The following is an 18,268-nucleotide window of genomic DNA, read 5'->3' on the forward strand; positions in this document are numbered from 1 at the left end:
TAGCGTGCACGAGAGACTTCTATGAGGGCTAGTAAAATCTCTCAGGTCTGCCATACTTGCTCTGTATTCACCTGTGTCTCCTCCTTTCACCTTGGCAGTTAAAGCTCAAGAAGAAGAAGGTACCATCGGACCAGGAGCAGCTGGCCAGCAAGCTTGACAAAGCCCTGTCACTCACCAAACAAGACAAGCTCAAATCCCCTTTCAAGTTTGCCGACAGCTCTGGGGGAAAGCCGAAAGCTAGTGGAGGTGGCAGCAGGTACCTCCCACCCCATGAGGCTCTGCCGAGCAAGGATGAGAAGAAGAGTCTGGCCAAGAGCCTGGGCCTGTCACTGAAAACCACCAAGGAAGGTAAAAACAAAGTGGCTGCCAAAATGAAGAAGATGGAGGTGGGGTTAAAAGTCAAAAATCAGCTCAAGGTTTCCCATTCACCAGCAATATCTGAAGTTAGCAGCTACTCCTATAGTAAGTAACCCCTGATTTATCTCTCTCATATCTCTTCTTATGGTGTAATTTGTTGTGGGGGCTTGTGGTGGGGGTTTATGGCCTCTTGGAAGGGGTCTTTTTATGCATCTAGTTTTGCCCATGAGTGAAAGGTGACCTCCTCCATGCCTAATCAATGCTACTGTGTCTTTGGGGTGAGTGTGAGTTGTCCGCCCAACTTGCCATCCAAGAGCTAAACAATATCAGTGCATCTCTTCCTGGCCTGTGTGGTACTGATCATCAGTGGGGAAAAACACTTTGAAATAGAAGTTGATCTATGTCCTTGCTTTTGGTGGGAGTAGACACTCTCCATCTACCTGTCAGATGAGGACTCATAGCCTCTGCTCCAGGAGGTGGTTAATGGTTGACTTTCAGGGTCCTTGGTGAGTTGGGTAGGAATGGTCTTAGGATTATGCCATGGAGGTATTTGGAGAAGGCAAAGGCTGCCAAGGGGCACTGATGTTCGTAAGCCTCCTCCTGCCCTTCCTCAGTGTCATGCTTGGTTCCTGGCTGATTGTGCTCAGCCTTCCCATCTGTCTTCCCTGTCAGAGAAGGAAAAACCTGAATTGCAGATGGTGTTGGGAGGGTGGTAGAACCAGGGGTAGAAGAGTCTTTAATGGTTCAGGCAGACAACAGGGCAGAGAGGGTCTTAGAATTTGTGGTCTGAGGCCTGGTTGTGTAATTGTCTTAGCTCACTTGCATGTGCATCTTTTCCTTTGCTTGCAGCTATTTTAAGTCCCATGTTAAAACTCTTGTGGGGTGTTTGTATGCATAACAAATGTATCTCTTGGTGCAACACCGGTTTAGAAAATTCACTAATGGAGAAGCTAGTGATTCTCCAGCTGAACAAATGTTTGGCATGAAAGTAGCCATTTACATGGCAAAATAGGAGTCGTTGTGTCCACTGGACTTGAACACAGCCTTTGGCTGGTTGTGCTATACGCACCACTCAACAGTTTTGCTCTTGAATGTGCTTCGCTCCCAAGAACAGACACATGGCTCCTAAACTGGGAGCTGTGGAGCTAATGGGGATAGGAGGTACGGGCTGTTGCTGGAGCAAAAAGCCTTGGCCTGTGGCAGAGGGAGCTTTTGGTGTGCCTGGCACTCGGTACTGTGGTTTCATGAACAAAACCTCCCTCCTAGAGCTAAGGGAGCTGCTGTTTCACCCCTCTCCTCTCCAGCAAGCCTCCTGGTGTAAGAAGGTGCCCTTTCACCACACGAATCTCAGTGCAGGAGGGTCGTTGTCACTGAGGGACCAACTCTGAAATGGCTCAGCTTTGGTGCATGACTTGTCAGCTGTGTGCAGGTTCAAGGAAAGGGCTTTAGCCTGTCATTTGGTCACTCAAGCGTGATGGATTTGGGGAGGCAGGTCGAGCATATGGCAGCACCTCCCATGACTGGTGGGCTGCTCTTGTGGCGGAGGAGAAGTGGGACTGGTGCCAACTACTTCTGCCTCCTAACCTCATGATTTTCTAGCTGGAGTCCTGAAAACCTTGGGCATAGATCCAAAGGGTGAGCTGAGCATCCTATTCCCAGAGATTTTTACAGAAGTCAGATGGCCAAAATAATTTGTGTATTTGGGCTTTGGGCCTCCTAAACTTGATATTCCTTGTTCCTTCATCTCTACAACAAATTCAGTGGAGGTGGGGAGTAATGGCTGACCTGGGCTGACACCAGAGAACATCTGCTGCTGCTCACAGACTGGAACGGTCGCCGCCACAATGTCTGTAACGTTGTGGAGCTGGTGGTGCGTTTATGAGCCAGGAGGTGACAATTCATACCTGCTTTTTATTGCATCCAGGAGTACTGTATACTTCTCGTTTCACTCATCAGATGCCAGAGGGGACTGTTGGATAACTTCTCACTGCCCGTGGGGCTTGGCAGCTTTGTAAAGCCACAGTTCATGGACTAAAGAGCGGCTTCGTCCCTGCTCCGTCTCAGTGTCCTTTGTATTGCACACTGCAGAGCATCTGAGGTGGCATGTTTGGAGTTAGGCGTTTGGAGTTAGACATCTTGCTTGCTTGGCATCTGGGCTCACTCCTGCTGCCTCTGTGGAAAATCCTCTGGGAGAGTTGGGTTCATGTAGAAAAGGAGATTTAGGTCATAGTGTTGACCATAACCATGGTTAAGACTAATTCAGGTCGATGGCCTGGTTGTTGGCATTGCTGTGCCTTTGATGGACATCTTCATAGCAGAAAAGTCTACCTCAGTTTTCTGCTCCTGAGCTGAAAACACCCCTTGGATCCTGTCTCAAGGGAGGACAGGAGTTGCTTGGCCTAGGTGGAGAGTGTCTATTTCTGACTGAAAGAAGGAAATACATATTTCTGTGTTTATTTGCCTCCCACTTTTGCTGAGCCCAAGCCTTGTGATGGAGGGACCTGGCAGGGCTGGAAAAATGGTGGCACGCAGCCCCTCCTGCAGCCGCTTTCCCCTCCTGGTTTACAGCCTGTTCAGAAAGAAACACACCAAAGCACCCCCCAAAAAAACCCACCCCAAAACCCCCAAACCCCCATTCTCTGACATAATGCTCTTCCCACCCACTTTGATCACAGATACAGACTCGGAGGAGGAGGAGGAGGGATCCTTGAGGGACGAGTGGCCGGCGCAGCCCCCATCCGCCCCTAAGCCGCGGCCGCCCAGTCTCTACAGTGTGGCAGCCAGGAAGGGTGGCCGGGTGGCCAGTGGCCCCAAGGCGGCCCCCCGCAGCACGGCGGCCGGGCGGCCGCTGAAGCCAAAGGCGGCGGTGGGCCGGAAGCAGCCCTTCTGCCTGCTGCTGCGGGAGGCCGAGGCGGGATCTTCCTTCAGCGACTCCTCGGAGGACTCGTTCGATCAAGGTTACTAGCTTATAGCAAACGCAACCCCAAACGCACCCCTCTGCCATGTCTGTGTGGGAGCAGGTGGGGTGGAGGGCGAGCGAGGGGCCTGGCGGGCCGGGGTCAGCCATTTTGATGGTCGGAGCCAGGGCGGCCATCTTTGTTCTTGGCAGCGTAGCCTGCTTTATCAGCCCGACATTTATTTTTTATCCTTTTTGTGCCTGTATCATTGTGATATTATTACTGGCTGGCTCTTTTAGAGCTTTTCTATCAACTGGGTTTTAGTGTCCACCTCTCCCTGCTTTCCTGTTCCCTTCCTCCCTTCAGTTTTTCCCTCACTTTCTTCCTTGCTGCCACCACCACCATTATATTATTATTATTACCATTATTATTTTATTTCTTATTATCTTATTTTGGCATGAGCCTTATAGAAGTTTGAAAGGAGCTTTTTTTAAATTACTTTACTTTTTTTCTCTTTTTTCTTTTTTCTTTTTTTTTTTAAAATACCGGGATACTGTTGTGTGGCCGTGTGACTTGATGTTTGTACTGCGATTTGGTATACCAAGCTTTATTAAACATATCGAGTTCATTTTTAACTAAACCTGTGTACCTTGTCTCTCTTGCTGTGTCTCTTATCAGGCGATTAGGTTGCCGCTTCACTTCATCCTGCTCTGCATCCCCCTCCTGCTCCCACTCCCCATGAGTAGAACTGGAATTAACCTAGTCTGGGGTACTCTCTATTATTCAAATATCCCTGCTGCCTTTGTCCAGATTAAGCCTAGGCCTTTCCCCGCCTCCCCCCCCGAACCCCTTTAATTAATTTTTTATTTTGTTCACCCAGTTTTGTTTTTTTCTTATTTTGGTTTGTTTCCTGTGTTGATAGATTCTCTCGAGGTAGGAAGATTAAATATGGGGACACTTGGTCCTTGTGGCTGCTGCAGGAGGGTGCTGTCTATAAGGTCCCCATTATTTAACAGCTAGAAAATCTTTTTCCTCACTTTTTAAAATGTATATGGCAAGTTTTTACGATTCTTTTTGGGTGGTAATTTTTTTCAGATGCCCAGACATAACCCACGGTGTTCAAGGATGTGGCAATTACTGCATTAAATTTGACTCTGCAGTTTCCCTCCCTCACCCTCACCCCAATTTTCTTCTTGCAGCTTTTTTTTGTCAGCCTGTCATTAGTACTTCAGTGGGAAAAGAGATTACTTGAGACTTTTCCTCCAGAGACACAAGGGGTTTCTGTTTTAGAGCGCACTCATTAAATAATAATCATGGGGAAAGGTCATTTTAATGAGCCCTCGGCTCCCAAAAGAAAGTAGCTCGTCTGGGCTGAATGCTAAGCAAGAGCATCCCCAGTTATTATAATCTAAGTTACATGGCAGATCTGGATGTAGCACAGCAAAATTCTTTTAGTATTTCATACTGCTCAGACTGCTGTTAATTGAAAACAGGGCTGGATAGTTTTGCTTTTGTTTTGTTTTTTCTTAGTTTTTTTGATTTTAATTTCCTTCATGTACCTGTTTTGTTTTTTTTTCCCTCCAAACCCAATATCCAAAGAAAGATAATTAAAGTTAAAAAAAATTATCAAACACAGCAGAAAGATACAAAACACTGATTTGGTTTGATGTGGCTCTGGGCTGGACCCACCAATGCATTTCAAAGAAAACCCAAAAGAGAGAAATACATGTTTCAAAAAAAAAAATTGTTCTTTAGAGAAGCTAAACAGTTCTGGGGACAGTGGATTTTATGTAAGGGGGTGAGATTGCCACATTTCCATGAAGAGTCTGCATTAACTTCCATTCTTCCCTTCCCTGTTCCTTCCTGCATCTTTTCTTTGTTTATTTTGCTGCTGTTGGAAATTTTGAGGATATCAATCCTTTTTAGGTGCCAAGTTCTTGAGGGTTTTTTGGGTTTGCTTTTTGGTTTTGCTTCAGGTAAGCAGATAGGTAACTTGTCCTTAACTGGCTTTGTCTATTTTGCAAGTAACCTGTCTGCTTTAAAAAAAAAATCCCAGTTTTATGGGATAAAGTCTGGGGAGGGAAGGGGATATGGGAGGAGGTTGGGGAATCTGGAACAAATGGGGAAATGAATTGTAAATCCCGCTGGGGTGTCATTTAATGGTGGGGAACCCAAAGATGCAAACCTCCTGGGGCGGGAGGTGGGCATGGAGGGGGAGGCAGGGAGGGATTGTTGGTTACAGTTTTGGTTTTTTCTGCAAATGATATTTTTTTTGGTTGTTCTTTCTCAGAAGCATTACTTGAAGGGATATTTGGGTAATAGGGTTTCTAATGGCTTTCCCTGATACTAAACCGATTAATAACCTCAGCTTTTCTAGAAGTGCTCGCTTTCTCCTTGCAGCTGCTTGACCAACCCTTTCACCCCTGCCCCTATCCATGATGCTTTGAATGTCTGTGTCGGTCTCTTGCATTTGCTCTCACGCTGCACTAAAGAAGCAAAGTGGTTGGCTGGTTGTAGGGCAGACACTTCTCAGCGAGGGTCACTAGCCATGAACCTGAACCTTGACCATTGTTATGTAGGTAGGCAAAATACCTTTTCTTTATGTCATCTGTCAGCCTCAGATGTTTCGATGTTACCTCCATGAATAATGATACGTAGCTCTTTGCATTCTTTTGGTTATTTTAATTTTGGAGATGATTGCTGTCTACTTTTGACTTTCCTCTGTCCATGAAGAGTCTTGCATGGAAGATTTGCTTGTGTGTATGTGTTTGAGGACTCCAGAAATGCTTTACTGTTTGCAGACCTTCCTTTGGAGAGTGCCTTAACCCAGAAAAGGGAAGGATTTGCGGATGGGTCCAAGATGAGAAGCCACTGTGCTGCCTGCAGGGGCTCTACCACTGTCCTTAAAGGTTTCTGGGCCATGATGCAAACTGTCCTAGTATCAGGGTAACTGGCTGTCCATGGCCCTGCCAATATCTATGTAAGAGGTAGGAGTAGGTGCAGGAAGACCTGTTTTCATCTGATTTGAGATAGAAGAGGTAGGGACATGCTGCTTTCTTGCAGACCAAACACCACGTTGCTGTTCTGATAACGGGCAAAGCTTGTGGTTTTTCTTTCAGTGACCTTGTAGAGGAAACTGCTAATGTGGGCCAAAACCACATGGGACCTTTGAAACCCATCAGATAGGTAAAACCATGAGCTTTCTGAGGCCGAAGACCAATACTTCTCCTCCTCAATACTGTTTCCCTTGAAAAGTTAATACTGATTTCTTAGTAAGTAATGGGTACCTTCTTCCCTGCTCTCCTTTCCCTGACTTGGAGGATGATTTTACCCCAGTGGAAAAAAAAAACAGCAAGGGATAACCGCTTCCCTACACAGTCATGTGATAGATGTAATATTTTTAATTTTTTAAAGTACTTCTGGAGTCAGCAACACAGCACATATGGGGGGTGGAAAATCTTCCAATGATGAGAATTGGCTTATTTGGAGAGAAAAAAAAAAAAGGTACAATCTTAAATTGGAGAGAAAAAAAATAACCTCCAGAATTTGGACAGATCACACAAATCTGATGTCAATGACCCAGTAGCTGTCTAAAGTCTGCCTGTACTTAGCCTGCTTTGTATGCTGTAGGCCTGCTTGGTGTTACGAGAAAATCATGCTATTTTTTTTACAATGTGAAATGACTCTTTTAAGTGTGTGTTTTTACTCCCCCCTTCCCAAGCCTTTCCTCTCCACACCGCCCTCAATCAAGTCTTGTTACATCAGTCTTTAAAAAACAAATTGCTTAACCTATTTCTGTTCATCATTAACAAATCTTCATTTACTGCTCTCCTACAGTAAAATACCATGGCAGCTTAGCTGTTAAAAGCAATGAGAAAATTTAGTATTTTTAATTGGGTTTGGTTTTTAATTTAATGCAGGTAAAAATTTTAGGGGGGAAAAAAATCTTCTTTGGCTCCAGTTTATCTGGCATCAGTAGCATTTAAGTGTGAATTTATTGTTTGTTTTGGGTGTAGAGTTGTATGTACACGTGTGGTTGCGTGTGTGGGTATATACACACATATACATGCTCTTAAAAATGTCAATTAGAAAAGATACTTTTAACTTTGAATATTTTTCCCTTACCCTTGCTCAGTGTTAACAGAATTACAATTGAAGGAGAAAATAAATTTTTAAATGTCTTTTTCCCCATCGTTAACTAAAAATCACCTTTTCAGGAGAAAAAAAATTGAGGCTTCAATTGTGTAAAGGCATCTGTGCATACTGCACTTTAAGCCCACACATAGTTTGGGTACAGGAGGAGTAAAACTCCTGCTTCACATTAAATACAGGCATCATGAGTCTCTCCAAGAAGCCGTGCAGATGGCCGTAGAGCACCAGCAGCTTATTTGCCATCATGACCATAAATGTGGGGTCTTAGTTTAGCAGCATGTGGGTTTGGAGCAGAGCCCCAAATGTGTTTTTTGTTTTATTTGTTAGTTTTTGTCCCTTGGAAGATCAGGAGCAAAAGGAGCAGGGGTTGTGTGGTGCATGTAACGTGCAGTTAGCGGGATCTGCCCTTGCCTTGAGAGGTGGAGGAGGAGGGATCTGTGCTGTGAATGTGTTAAAATGTGTTTATTTTCAGGCTGAAAATCGTATCTCATGCAGATAAAAGTGTAAATGTTCTGGTAAAAATGCTGACAAGAGGCTATCTTCAGTTGCCTTTCCATAGTGTGACAGCATATATTTGAAAGAGGTTAGAATAACTGCCAGGTACGTTACTGTATCGAACGTTTTCTGTAGCGTGAGTAATAGCCGTTTTCATCCTGGCTTTTAAATCTGTTTTACCTTGGTGCATTTGAAATACTGTAGCTGCTGGGCACCCTTATGCCCTCACACGAGCAGAGTCTTTAAGTGCCGAAGGAGTGGTGCTGCCCGTGCTCGGCACAGCCCCTGGGTAGTCAGCACAGCTGAGCCACGGGTGCTGCAGGGGATTCGTGTGGGACAGGTCATGGAGGGATTTTCCTGCAAACATTTCCCCTTTTTTGGCCTGTTTTCCTCCCCAGCTGCTTAGTGAGCCACTCTCTGCTCAGCTGTCTCTCTAGGTCTGGCATGAGGGGCTGTACAAGTTGATGTTTTAAAATTTTTTCCTGGTTTTGCTGAGAATTAATGAATTTCGGGGCCAAATGAGATGTGTGGAGGGGGTCTCAGTACCCCATGGTGTGTCATTGAACTCGGGCACGGTTTTGCTGCTTCTCAGACAGGTGGTTTCTGGGTCTCAGAATAGTCAGGGTCATCTGGATTTGTTTTGTTTTTGGCAAAATATTGTAGAAAAACAGCATTTGTGCCCCCTTTTCTGATAAAGGAAGGAATCTGATCCTGTTTTGCTGCGGATTTTTTTTTTGCATGTGGTTTTTATGCATGGAGTGAGCAGGGCTGTGGATTTCTTGGTATTTACAACAGAACTGTAAGTTTAGTAACACTTCTATATCACAGAGAACTGGCCCGAGCAACTGAAATGGGGAAGGGATTTTTATGCAGTTAAAAATTAGTATTCTGTGACTATCTAATGTATGCTACAGAGGAAAGGTCTCCTTGTTAAAAAAAAAAAAAAAAAACAAACCCAAAAAAACCCAACCAAAAACTAATAGCTGGCCATTACTTCGGTTGATAAAATGCAAGGATGAGGACACTGTTTTCTGATATTCCTGTTATTTCTAATGTCACAGAAAAATAATCCAAAGTTGAAAAATAACACTTGTGTTATTGTAATTTTTTTTCTAAACAACCAAGTGTTGAGGACATTTTTATCTGTCCCAGAGGGCATACGTGAAAAGAAAAGGATTTTCATGTTCATTCCAGCTCATTTTGAAGGGATCTGGTTTCTCATTTGGCTGGCTTTCAGACGCAGGGATAGCAGCTGGCAGGGAACTGGCGAGTGGGCTCAGTCAGGGAGAACAGGGCTCCTGCTAGTGGTAGAAATTTTCCAGCAACCTCAATGATCCTACTTAAGCCCTCAATTTCAAGAGAAATTAAATATCTTTTCCAGACCCACTTTTTGCAGTTAGGTATATTTCTATGTGCTTCTATATGTGTGTGTGTATATGTGTGTGTGTATATGTGTGTGTATGTATGTGTGTGTGGTATATGTGTGTGTGGTATATGTGCATTTGTGTAGTGACTCTCGCTCACCAGCACTAACTGGATGAGATGCCGTTAAAATTAATTGCCTTTGAGCTGGTGACAGCCTCTTGGGAAGTGCTGTAGGAAGGGAGGGGTGCCATTCTCAGAGCATCTACCCCCAAAATACCTGCTGTATATACACACCATAAAGGAAAACCCCAGCCTACTGCTCTCTGCGAGTGTCAGCCGAGGCAAGCAGCAAGGCTGATTACTTTGCCAGATTAAGATTTTGGGCTGTGGGCAGCTTTTCCTGCCTGTGCTGAGCTGGGCTTCCCTAGCCTGAGCTGTAGAGAGGGAAATGAAAGGCACAGAGTGTTTTGAGGCAGAGCGTTTCAACACTCCTCCTTGTCTCCAACATTGCCTACATTTTCCCCCCTTACGCATTCCAAATCCATTGCTTCCAAATTATTATTTCCCTCCCCCCCTTTGCATTTTTGCCTCCTGCCCTTTCTCCTCTCTGTGTCCTCCTTGCCTTCCACCGTGGCGCAGGCTGATCTCTGGTATTCCCCTTCCTTGCTGATCTCTGATTTTGATTACACTAATGGATTTCGTTATGGAGGAGGAGGTGGTGGGCGGGAGGGGAATCCCACAGCTCCAAGGTTGGGATTTTCAAAGGAATTAAGCTTTTAATTCCTCCTGAAAGATGCAGGGAAGGGGTGCGTGGTGTCCTTTTCAAATCTCTGCCAACACCCAGCTTTTCCCTCCCTCACCTTGAATGGGTCCTCTTTGCTGAACCCTGTATAGCTGTGTCCTTCAAGGGTGGTGGTAGGTAGGGTCATACCGGCTGTATGGCTGCAAAGACACGTGTCTGTGGCCAACATCTGGCTCAGCTCATGGGTAGCTCAGTGCTAATTAGGTGAGCACAGAGCAGCAGGAGACTTATTGGTTTGGGGTGGAAATATGGCTGATACACAACTCCATGAGATTTGTAATGGGCCCCCTCTTTTCTGCGTGCTAGATTCTAGCTCGGAGGAAGAGGAAGAGGAGGAGGAAGAGGAAGAGGAGGAAGCAGAGGACTACGGGATAGATGGCACTGACAGGCTTTCATCGCCTGCCCTTGACGAGAGCGGCCTGGGCCTTCTAGCAAGGTTTGCCGCCAGTGCAATGCCCAGCCCCATCGTTCCCCCTCCGCTTTCCATCATCCAGCTGGAGGCCAAGCAGAAGGCAAAGAAGAAGGAAGAGCGGCAGAGCCTGATGGGTGAGTTGTGTGGTTAGGGTTGGCACCGTGGGGGCAAAACAGAAGGTACAGGAGGTGCTACTGTGCTGCAAGAGAGCAGGTTGTTACCCAGAAACTGTCCTGCCCTTTCTTTGCTTTTGGCTTCTTCATCCTAATGCTGAAGGTGGGGGCAATCGCCTCGCGAGAAAACAAGAACCAGTCATGGGTATGGCAGGTTTAGCAGCTGCAGCCATGGTGTCCCTAGGCGCCTATGGCTTCTTCAAAGTTTCCTCCTTTCCTACCTGCTGAATCCTGGGTAGTCGTGCTGCAGAGGCAAGCGATGGGATACTGTGTCCCCTTGGACAGAGTGCTGAAGGCAGTGAAGTGCTGTTACATTTTATGGAAGGAAGCATGTGCTAAATGCAGCTGATCTTAGATACTCGAGAGAAGTGGAGACACCCAAGCAGAAGAAAAACTTCTTCAATCAGTCCATCCCATCAGCTTCCTCATAGAAACCAGCCAAGGAGACTTGAAACAAGCATTCCATCCTCTGCTCATGAGTTTGCGGTGCCAGGCTCTGTGTTTCTGTCTCCATCTCTGTCTCGGTTTGTGTGTTACACATAATTGGCAGTTTAACTTCTTCCCCTCCCCATGCCCGGCTGCACAAGTGCCCATTGGTGACATCGTTCCCGGTCAGACAGATCTATATAGACTCCATTTATAAATTCTCTATTAATATTTATTAAGTGATAATGGAATTTATAGCATGCTTCAGAATGGAAAATGATGTCTTCCTTGGGAGCCTGTCTTGTTTTAGCACTGTTTCCATGCTATATTAGGCTTTTGCCAACTTGTTCCAACAGTCTGTGTTAAGAATTTATCGTCTTGTAACCTGTCCTCCTTGAAACTGGAAGCGTCTAGAAGTTGTCTCATGCAGCAGTGAGAGAGGAGAAGGGGTGTTGTAATTTCCAGTGGGTTTTTCATTTTGAGCCTTGCCAGCTTTGATTTTGACAGGCTTGCTCTTTTCCTGCTCATGCTGGGGCTGTCTCAGGGGAAGAGGTTTGGCTAGAATATGACAGCAGGTTGAATTTACCCAGGAAAGTGAGCGTATTTGAGAGAAGGACTGAGAGAAGATGCTTTCCATGCTTGTGCCATGTGTTTTCACTTACCTACATGAATGTTGTTTGGTCCTGTGTGTCCTTTCTGAAGGGTCTTCGGCAAGCAGTGGTTATGTCAGCAGGGGCTGTTCACTGTTGGGCTTGAGAAGAGATTCTGCCAATGATTTTGGACCTTGTTGGTCTGAAGGCAGAGTCACACAACTAAGAGTGCAGAGAGGGCAGATCCACAGCAGGCTGGAGGAGTATACAGGAGAGGTGGTATCTTTTCGAAAGGGAGAACCAGGTTCTGCTGATGTTTCTACACATTTCTTGTTCCAACATAGACTTACTGCAAGACCTGGGGCAAGTTTCCTCCTGGCTGTTTGTATCCCTCTGACAGCACAGCACCTGTGCAGCCATGGTGCTGTGCCTACCCTCCTGCCCATGTTGCTGGGTTTGTAGGTGCTGCCTCAGTTTCCCTTCTGTCCCTGGAAACACATGATTTTGCTCTCCTTTATCAGGTTCTGGGGAGCACACTGAAGGTGGTGAACATCTTGGCATTACTACAATATTTCAAGCCTCTAGGTACTGCTGTGCCCGTTGTGCTAAGCAGAGGCCCATGTGAGGGGATTTCCATTTGCCACAGACAAAAGATCATTTACTTCTCTTGACTTCAAGGCGATTACCTGAGCCAATAAAAAGATGTGTGGTGTCTGATGGCCAATGGGAAAAAAAAAGCATGAAAACTGGGTTTATTCAATTCGTTAAAGAGGTTGTTCTCCTGAAACGAAGATGAGGGCTGGAGAGGACTCCCAGCAGGAGGGGAGGAAGGCTCAGTGTGTGGGGTCTGTGCTTTTCTTCAGCTGAGGAACTCCTTTTTGTGGAGGGGCAAATGTTAGAGGATATTTTATCTTACGATCTTCACCGCAGGGTTTTGTTTGTGGGAGAAGGGAGAAAATGGAGGCAGGGAACACACTGCCTGAATAAGTGGACTCTGGTTTGGGGTGGGGAGACTTACTTTCAGGGAAGCCAGTGTTTTATGGGGTGGAAATACAGATCTGAGGGATGTGAGGATTAGAAAGGGGAACACCAAGGGCTCTGTTGAACCGGCACGGCATCTCCCATGGAGTTCAAAAGCTTCCAGTGGGACGTGGCCTGTCTTGGCTTAGCCAGGGCTTTGACTGATGGTTAAATCCTTTGCACCTAGGGACAGAGTTTGAATACACCGACTCTGAGAGTGAGATCAAGATTAGGAAGAAATCACCTTCAGGGCTGCTGCGGGGAAAGAAGGGGCCACTGGAGACAAGCAGCATCCCGCCAAACCAGGCCCCAAGCAGCCTGGACTCTGGACCTGGGAATGCCGACAAGGCCAAGCTTGGGTCTGAGAAAGGCCGCAAGCTGAAGAAATTCAAGTCCCCTAAGGACTTGAGCTTTGAGTTCGGGCTGGAGGCCAGTGATGATGACCTGTGGAACCGGCGCCGGAGTGAGCGGATCTTCCTCCACGATGCCACCATGTCCTCGGCCATGCTGACCTCCGCGGCGCCTGCCAGCTCCACTCCTGTCTCCAAGCCTGGGCGCTGTGGCAAGGGGGCACCCATGAGCCCCAAAAAGGAGGGCAGCAAGGGGAAGGAGAGAAAGGAGCTAAGCAAGGTGAGGAATGTGCTGGCAGAATTGGTGTGGGACCCTTGGAAGCTGAGGGTTTGGGAAGGGTGGTTAACTCCACTAGGACAGAGGAAAGTTGAGTCCTGTCTCAGCAGTTGCCCCAGTGCTGTCTGGCTGCCCCTTGTCACCCCTGCCAGCCCCATGTATGCCTGGAGGAGCTGTCAGGCTTGGATCTGACTCATAGGGGGTAAAAGCCTCTCATGTTTCAACAGGGCAGGTTACTTGTGTCACCATCCATGTCCCAGATCCATCCTGCTTGGATTGGCCAGAGTGGACAATCTTGCTTTAAAATATCTGTGAAATCTCTCTCCTGCTCTCTGCATGACCTTACCCGCTTGCTGAGCTGTGGCCCCCACACTGGCCTTCAAGGCTGTTCACCTTTTATATGGTGTTTTCTGAGGGCTGTCCCTGGCTGGTGGTGTCAGTGGTCTCTGGGTTGCTGAAGATAATCTTGGCTGAAAGCTCAGCTCCCTCTTGCTCCAGTTTAGTTTATGGCAGTGTTATGGAGGAGAACTGATTGTGGGGAGAGTTAGACAACTTAGTTGTGGCACGAGGCCAGCTGGGATCTTCTTGGAGCTCTTTTGGGGAGGGTTTGATGGGCAGGAGTTGCTCTCCAGGGTAATGACAAGCTCTCCCCAAAATGTGTGAAGCCTGAAAGCTTTTTCTCACATCAACCTGGGAGATGTAGGATATGGTGCAGTGAACTAACTTCTGACTTAATTTCATCCTACCTGTGCACAGCCTGCTTTGCTCCACCTTTCCCCTCTCCCTGGGCCCAGGTCTTTGCCAGTCCTCTCTTTACTGATGGGAGTGTTTTCTTTCTATTTTTAGCAGCGGAAGAAGGGTAAAGAAACACCCTGCTGCTCCTCCTCCTCGTCCATGTCTCCTCCTGGCATCCCTAGCTCCCCATCTGATGTTCGTGTCAGCCTGGCAAATGCCCTGGGCTCCACCAAGAAGAGCAAAGCCAAGGTGAAGGCCAAGGAGGTGAAAAAAGAGGTGAGGGGCTGGTTCTAGTCTGGGTGAACTGGAGGGTGGCTGGCAGAGCCCTGCTCTTCTCCTAGACCATTGCAGTGTCAGGTACTACCTGCTGCTACCATCTGGTGTTTGTTTGCCTTCATCCCCCAAATTAATGAGCAGGCAGGATTTTCTCTTAAGGCAGCCACAGGGTGGAGGGAGAGCCTTCATGGATAGCAAGGACCAAGGAGATTGTGATAGAGTTGCCTTGCTCACTGGGTGAGCCAGGTCACAACTGGTTTCTGCTCTATTGCTGTAGCCTGTCTTCTCTCATAACACCGATTACTGCATCTTCTCACATAATTTCTTTGAGTGTAATGCTTCTAGCCTGTGTGTAACAGCAAGAAACAGATCGTGGGGCTTTCAGAAGAAATAGGAACAGTGGCTGCCGCCTGTTTGTGAGGTCAGGCCTCAGGAACACTGCAGAGAGGTGGTGAATGCAGAGCAAAGCTACAGCTGTCTGCTCCACAGCATCTCTCCTAACCGCCAGGAGTGAGGTGTGGCTAGGATGTGTGAAGTAGCTTTTGGTCAGCTGTCAATGATGCTTGAGGATAAACTCAGAAAAACAAAGGTCTTTTTTCAACCAAAACGCAAGTTTGGGTACACTCACTTAACTATCTGTGATTAACATTGCTGAGGGTGGAGACAGGTTTGTCCCGATATCCTCAGGTTATTTTTCGCTGGAGGAAGGTGGGATGGGATCAGATTGTTGCCTGTTGTCATCCAGCTGATGTGCTGCTTGCTCTCCTGCAGAACCGAGGGAAGGGAGGAGCTGTCAGCAAGCTTATGGAGAGCATGGCAGCAGAGGAGGATTTTGAACCCAACCAAGACAGCAGCTTCTCAGAGGATGAGAACATCCCACTGAGCATGCTGGTCGAGAGACCACCCACGCCAGGTGAGGGCAGGAGGGGCCGGGGGGCTAATTATACAGGTAGAGGGGCCCACACGTTTCCCAGGGCTGCTCAGGGGATGACTGTGCTGCTTTCACACATTCCTCATCCAAAGCCATGAGTCCTTGGGGTGGAGATACTGCTTTTCCAGTCAATTTGGCTTGCCAAAAACAAGCTTTATCAGAGTGGTCCACTGTGACATCTAGATGAAGCCCAGACTCTGAGCTGACCTATTTTCATTTACTGGTATATTATTATTACCAAGAGGGCAAAATTTTCCTCTGACAGGAGGCAGCCAGAGAGAGGCTTTTCTGCAAAGGGCTTACTGGCCTTTTCCTAGGGGAGGGAGTGCTGGGAGTATGAGATTTCTTTCTCCATTCGCTGTCACTTTTTCATGTATGGTGCTCTCTAATCCCCCTCTTAACACCTCACAGCTCCCCGCTCCTGCATAATTGACAAGGATGAGCTGAAAGATGGTCTGCGTGTCCTCATCCCCATGGATGACAAGCTGCTCTATGCTGGGCATGTCAAGACAGTGCATTCACCAGACATGTGAGTTAAGGGGCTACCGTATCCACCCAGGCTCTGCTGGTGAATGGGGATGTAGCTGATGTGGGGACCAGTTTGGGGGTTGTGTAGACCTGGCTAGAGAGAGAATGACAGTCTGGCAGGGAGGGAAAGAGAGTTTACTCTGGTTTATCAGCGCTGAGGAAAATCCAATTACCTCTCATGAAATGCTCTCAAATAAACTGGTGGTAGGGCTCAGAGGGAGGTGTTAGCTGACTGGGGTGATGTCTTCCATGTGCCATGTCTGACTGGGCCTTTGTGTTTCAGATACCGTGTGGTGGTAGAAGGCGAGAGGGGAAACCGTCCTCACATTTACTGCCTGGAGCAGCTCTTGCAGGAAGCGGTATGTGAAGCCAAAGGCTGCCTGTCCTTGGTGCCTGAGCCCTGTTTGGGGGTGGAGGAGGCTAGCTGGAAGCCTCCTTCTTCCCCAGCTGGGGCTGCAGGGATGCCCTGGTGCTGTCTCTGTGGCCAGTCTGGGCAGAGCTCCACTTGGTGTGGGTTGCGTCCCCGTGGCTGAGCTCCCCCACTGGCAGTGGGCACTAGGCCTGTATATCAGCAGGGATAGTCCTTCATGCTGCCCTGTGAGCAGACAGGAGGCCATTTCCCAGCAGGCAAACTGTCCCTTGCCTTCTCCAGAGCAGCTTTGCTACACGCAAAGTGTGGTGGGATGGTCGGTGCTGGTGCCAAGAACATCAGTAATTGCCTTCCTCTTGCCCTGAGCAGATCATCGACGTGAAACCACCTTCAGTGCGATTCCTGCCCGAGGGCACAAGGATTGCAGCCTACTGGAGCCAGCAGTATCGCTGCCTCTATCCAGGGACAGTTGTCCGAGGTAAGGTCACTCTGGCTGCTCTGCCCTGTGAACTAGGGATGTTTCAGGCCTACGTGTCCTGAGGAATGTCAGGCTTGTCTGGGGAAGCCCGGAGGTCTGCTCTTAGTGTCCTGGAGGCCAGAGCCTGGCCCATTCGTCTCCTCCGGGTCATGCCAAACTCAGTTATGGTGCTGGTTTAGCAACATCCTGTTAGTTCAGGAGATGTGGTCTCGTAGGAGGATGTGTGAGCAATTCAGGAGCTTAAAATACCAGGGAAATTCAACACACTTCAAAAAGTCAGAATTCACTCCAGGTACGAAAGGTTTCTGAGGTTGTGGAGGTTTCTAAATCACCTGCACACTAATAGCTTTGCTTCTGACACATCAAATCCCCTATCTGGTCCCATTAAAAAGCCACTGAAGAGCCCTGGACAGTTCTACCATGGCTGGTCTTGCTTTTGGGCTCTTGGTCACACTATGTGTATATAAGAGAAGAATTACTTAGAGACCAGTGATGCTGATGCAAGAAGAGAGTGTGGGAACACACCTTATTTCTTGTGGGGAGAAGGTGAAAAGCAGCAGCTTGTGATCGCTGAGAGTAGTTACAAAATGCAGGTTAAAAAAAAAAAAAAAAGATACTGCAGTGAAACAGAAAAGTTAATTTCTGCAAGAATAGAGGGAAATAGGGGAAAGAGGTGGAAAGTCAAACTGGAATGGTTGTTATGTTCTGGAGCAGTGCCACTGACTGGGAAATTTTACACTGGGTGAGCTGGTTTAGTATTACCAGGGACTTTCCGTTGCAGAGCAAGCCTTCTGTGCCCCCTGCACAGCCTAGGAAAGGTGGGACAGGATGGTTGGAGCTGATGCAAGATCCCTGTCTTCTCCCATGTCCCCACTTCCGTGACAAGGGGATTGTAGTCTGATATTTGTCCCTAATCCCATCTTTTGCTCCCCCAACCCACAGGAGCCCTGGATCTGGAGGAAGATGGTGATCTCATCACAGTAGAGTTTGATGACGGGGACACGGGACGTATCCCACTGTCTCACATTCGGCTTCTTCCACCTGACTACAAGATCCAGTGTGAGTCTTGCTGCCCAGTTTTTTGCGTGGCACTTCCCACTATGAAATGTAAGGAGTTTGGGGCCACCTGCCCAAACTCATTTTGGGATGAGTTTACAGACCTTCAATCACAAAAATCACACCATGATTTATGGACATGCAGAACCGGGGTGGGATGTAACCTGTAGGGAAAAAGGCCCAGTCCCTATTGCAGAATTGGTAGGGATAGGTTCCCTCTATTGCATCTTTGTTTTATGTGTTATTTGACCATCTCTTTGACCTGTTCCAGGTGCTGAACCTTCCCCAGCCCTTTTGGTGCCCAGCACCAAGCGCCGTAGCCGTAAATCCAGCAAAGACACTGGAGAAGGAAAAGAGGGAGCTACACTGGGGTCAGAGGAGCCTGTGTCAAAGGGCAAAGGGCGAGGGAGAAAGCCAAGCATCAAGGCGAAAGCTGGTAGGTTGTCACCACTGCCAGACCTGGAGTTGAGGGAGTCCTTGCACAGTTCCCCACCACTCTCCCCAAGTTAGGGCTGTTGCTTGGGGCAAGATCTGAAGGGGAATGGATGCACTGCTTGACTGGAGGGCATCCATGCATC

General features: G+C 47.6%; 1 protein-coding gene across 5 annotated transcripts in view; it reads left to right on the forward strand.

Annotated features, from left to right (window-relative positions):
* Nucleotides 1-18,268, forward strand: part of TNRC18 (trinucleotide repeat containing 18) — a 56,744-nt gene that overhangs the window by 32,618 nt on the left and 5,858 nt on the right. For 3 of the 5 annotated variants that reach the window (XM_075104824.1, XM_075104828.1, XM_075104825.1), the window contains 11 exons: nucleotides 99-462; nucleotides 3,033-3,314; nucleotides 10,375-10,614; nucleotides 12,877-13,319; nucleotides 14,163-14,327; nucleotides 15,099-15,240; nucleotides 15,670-15,787; nucleotides 16,070-16,145; nucleotides 16,526-16,634; nucleotides 17,577-17,693; nucleotides 17,962-18,126. In XM_075104824.1, coding sequence (XP_074960925.1) covers nucleotides 99-462; nucleotides 3,033-3,314; nucleotides 10,375-10,614; nucleotides 12,877-13,319; nucleotides 14,163-14,327; nucleotides 15,099-15,240; nucleotides 15,670-15,787; nucleotides 16,070-16,145; nucleotides 16,526-16,634; nucleotides 17,577-17,693; nucleotides 17,962-18,126 — 2,221 coding nt within the window. The remainder of the gene's footprint in view (nucleotides 1-98; nucleotides 463-3,032; nucleotides 3,315-10,374; nucleotides 10,615-12,876; nucleotides 13,320-14,162; nucleotides 14,328-15,098; nucleotides 15,241-15,669; nucleotides 15,788-16,069; nucleotides 16,146-16,525; nucleotides 16,635-17,576; nucleotides 17,694-17,961; nucleotides 18,127-18,268) is intronic. The other 2 variants (XM_075104826.1, XM_075104827.1) reach the window with 2 other exon arrangements.

This window comes from Phalacrocorax aristotelis, chromosome 10 (genome assembly GCF_949628215.1).
Source record: "Phalacrocorax aristotelis chromosome 10, bGulAri2.1, whole genome shotgun sequence".
Taxonomy (NCBI): domain Eukaryota; kingdom Metazoa; phylum Chordata; class Aves; order Suliformes; family Phalacrocoracidae; genus Phalacrocorax; species Phalacrocorax aristotelis.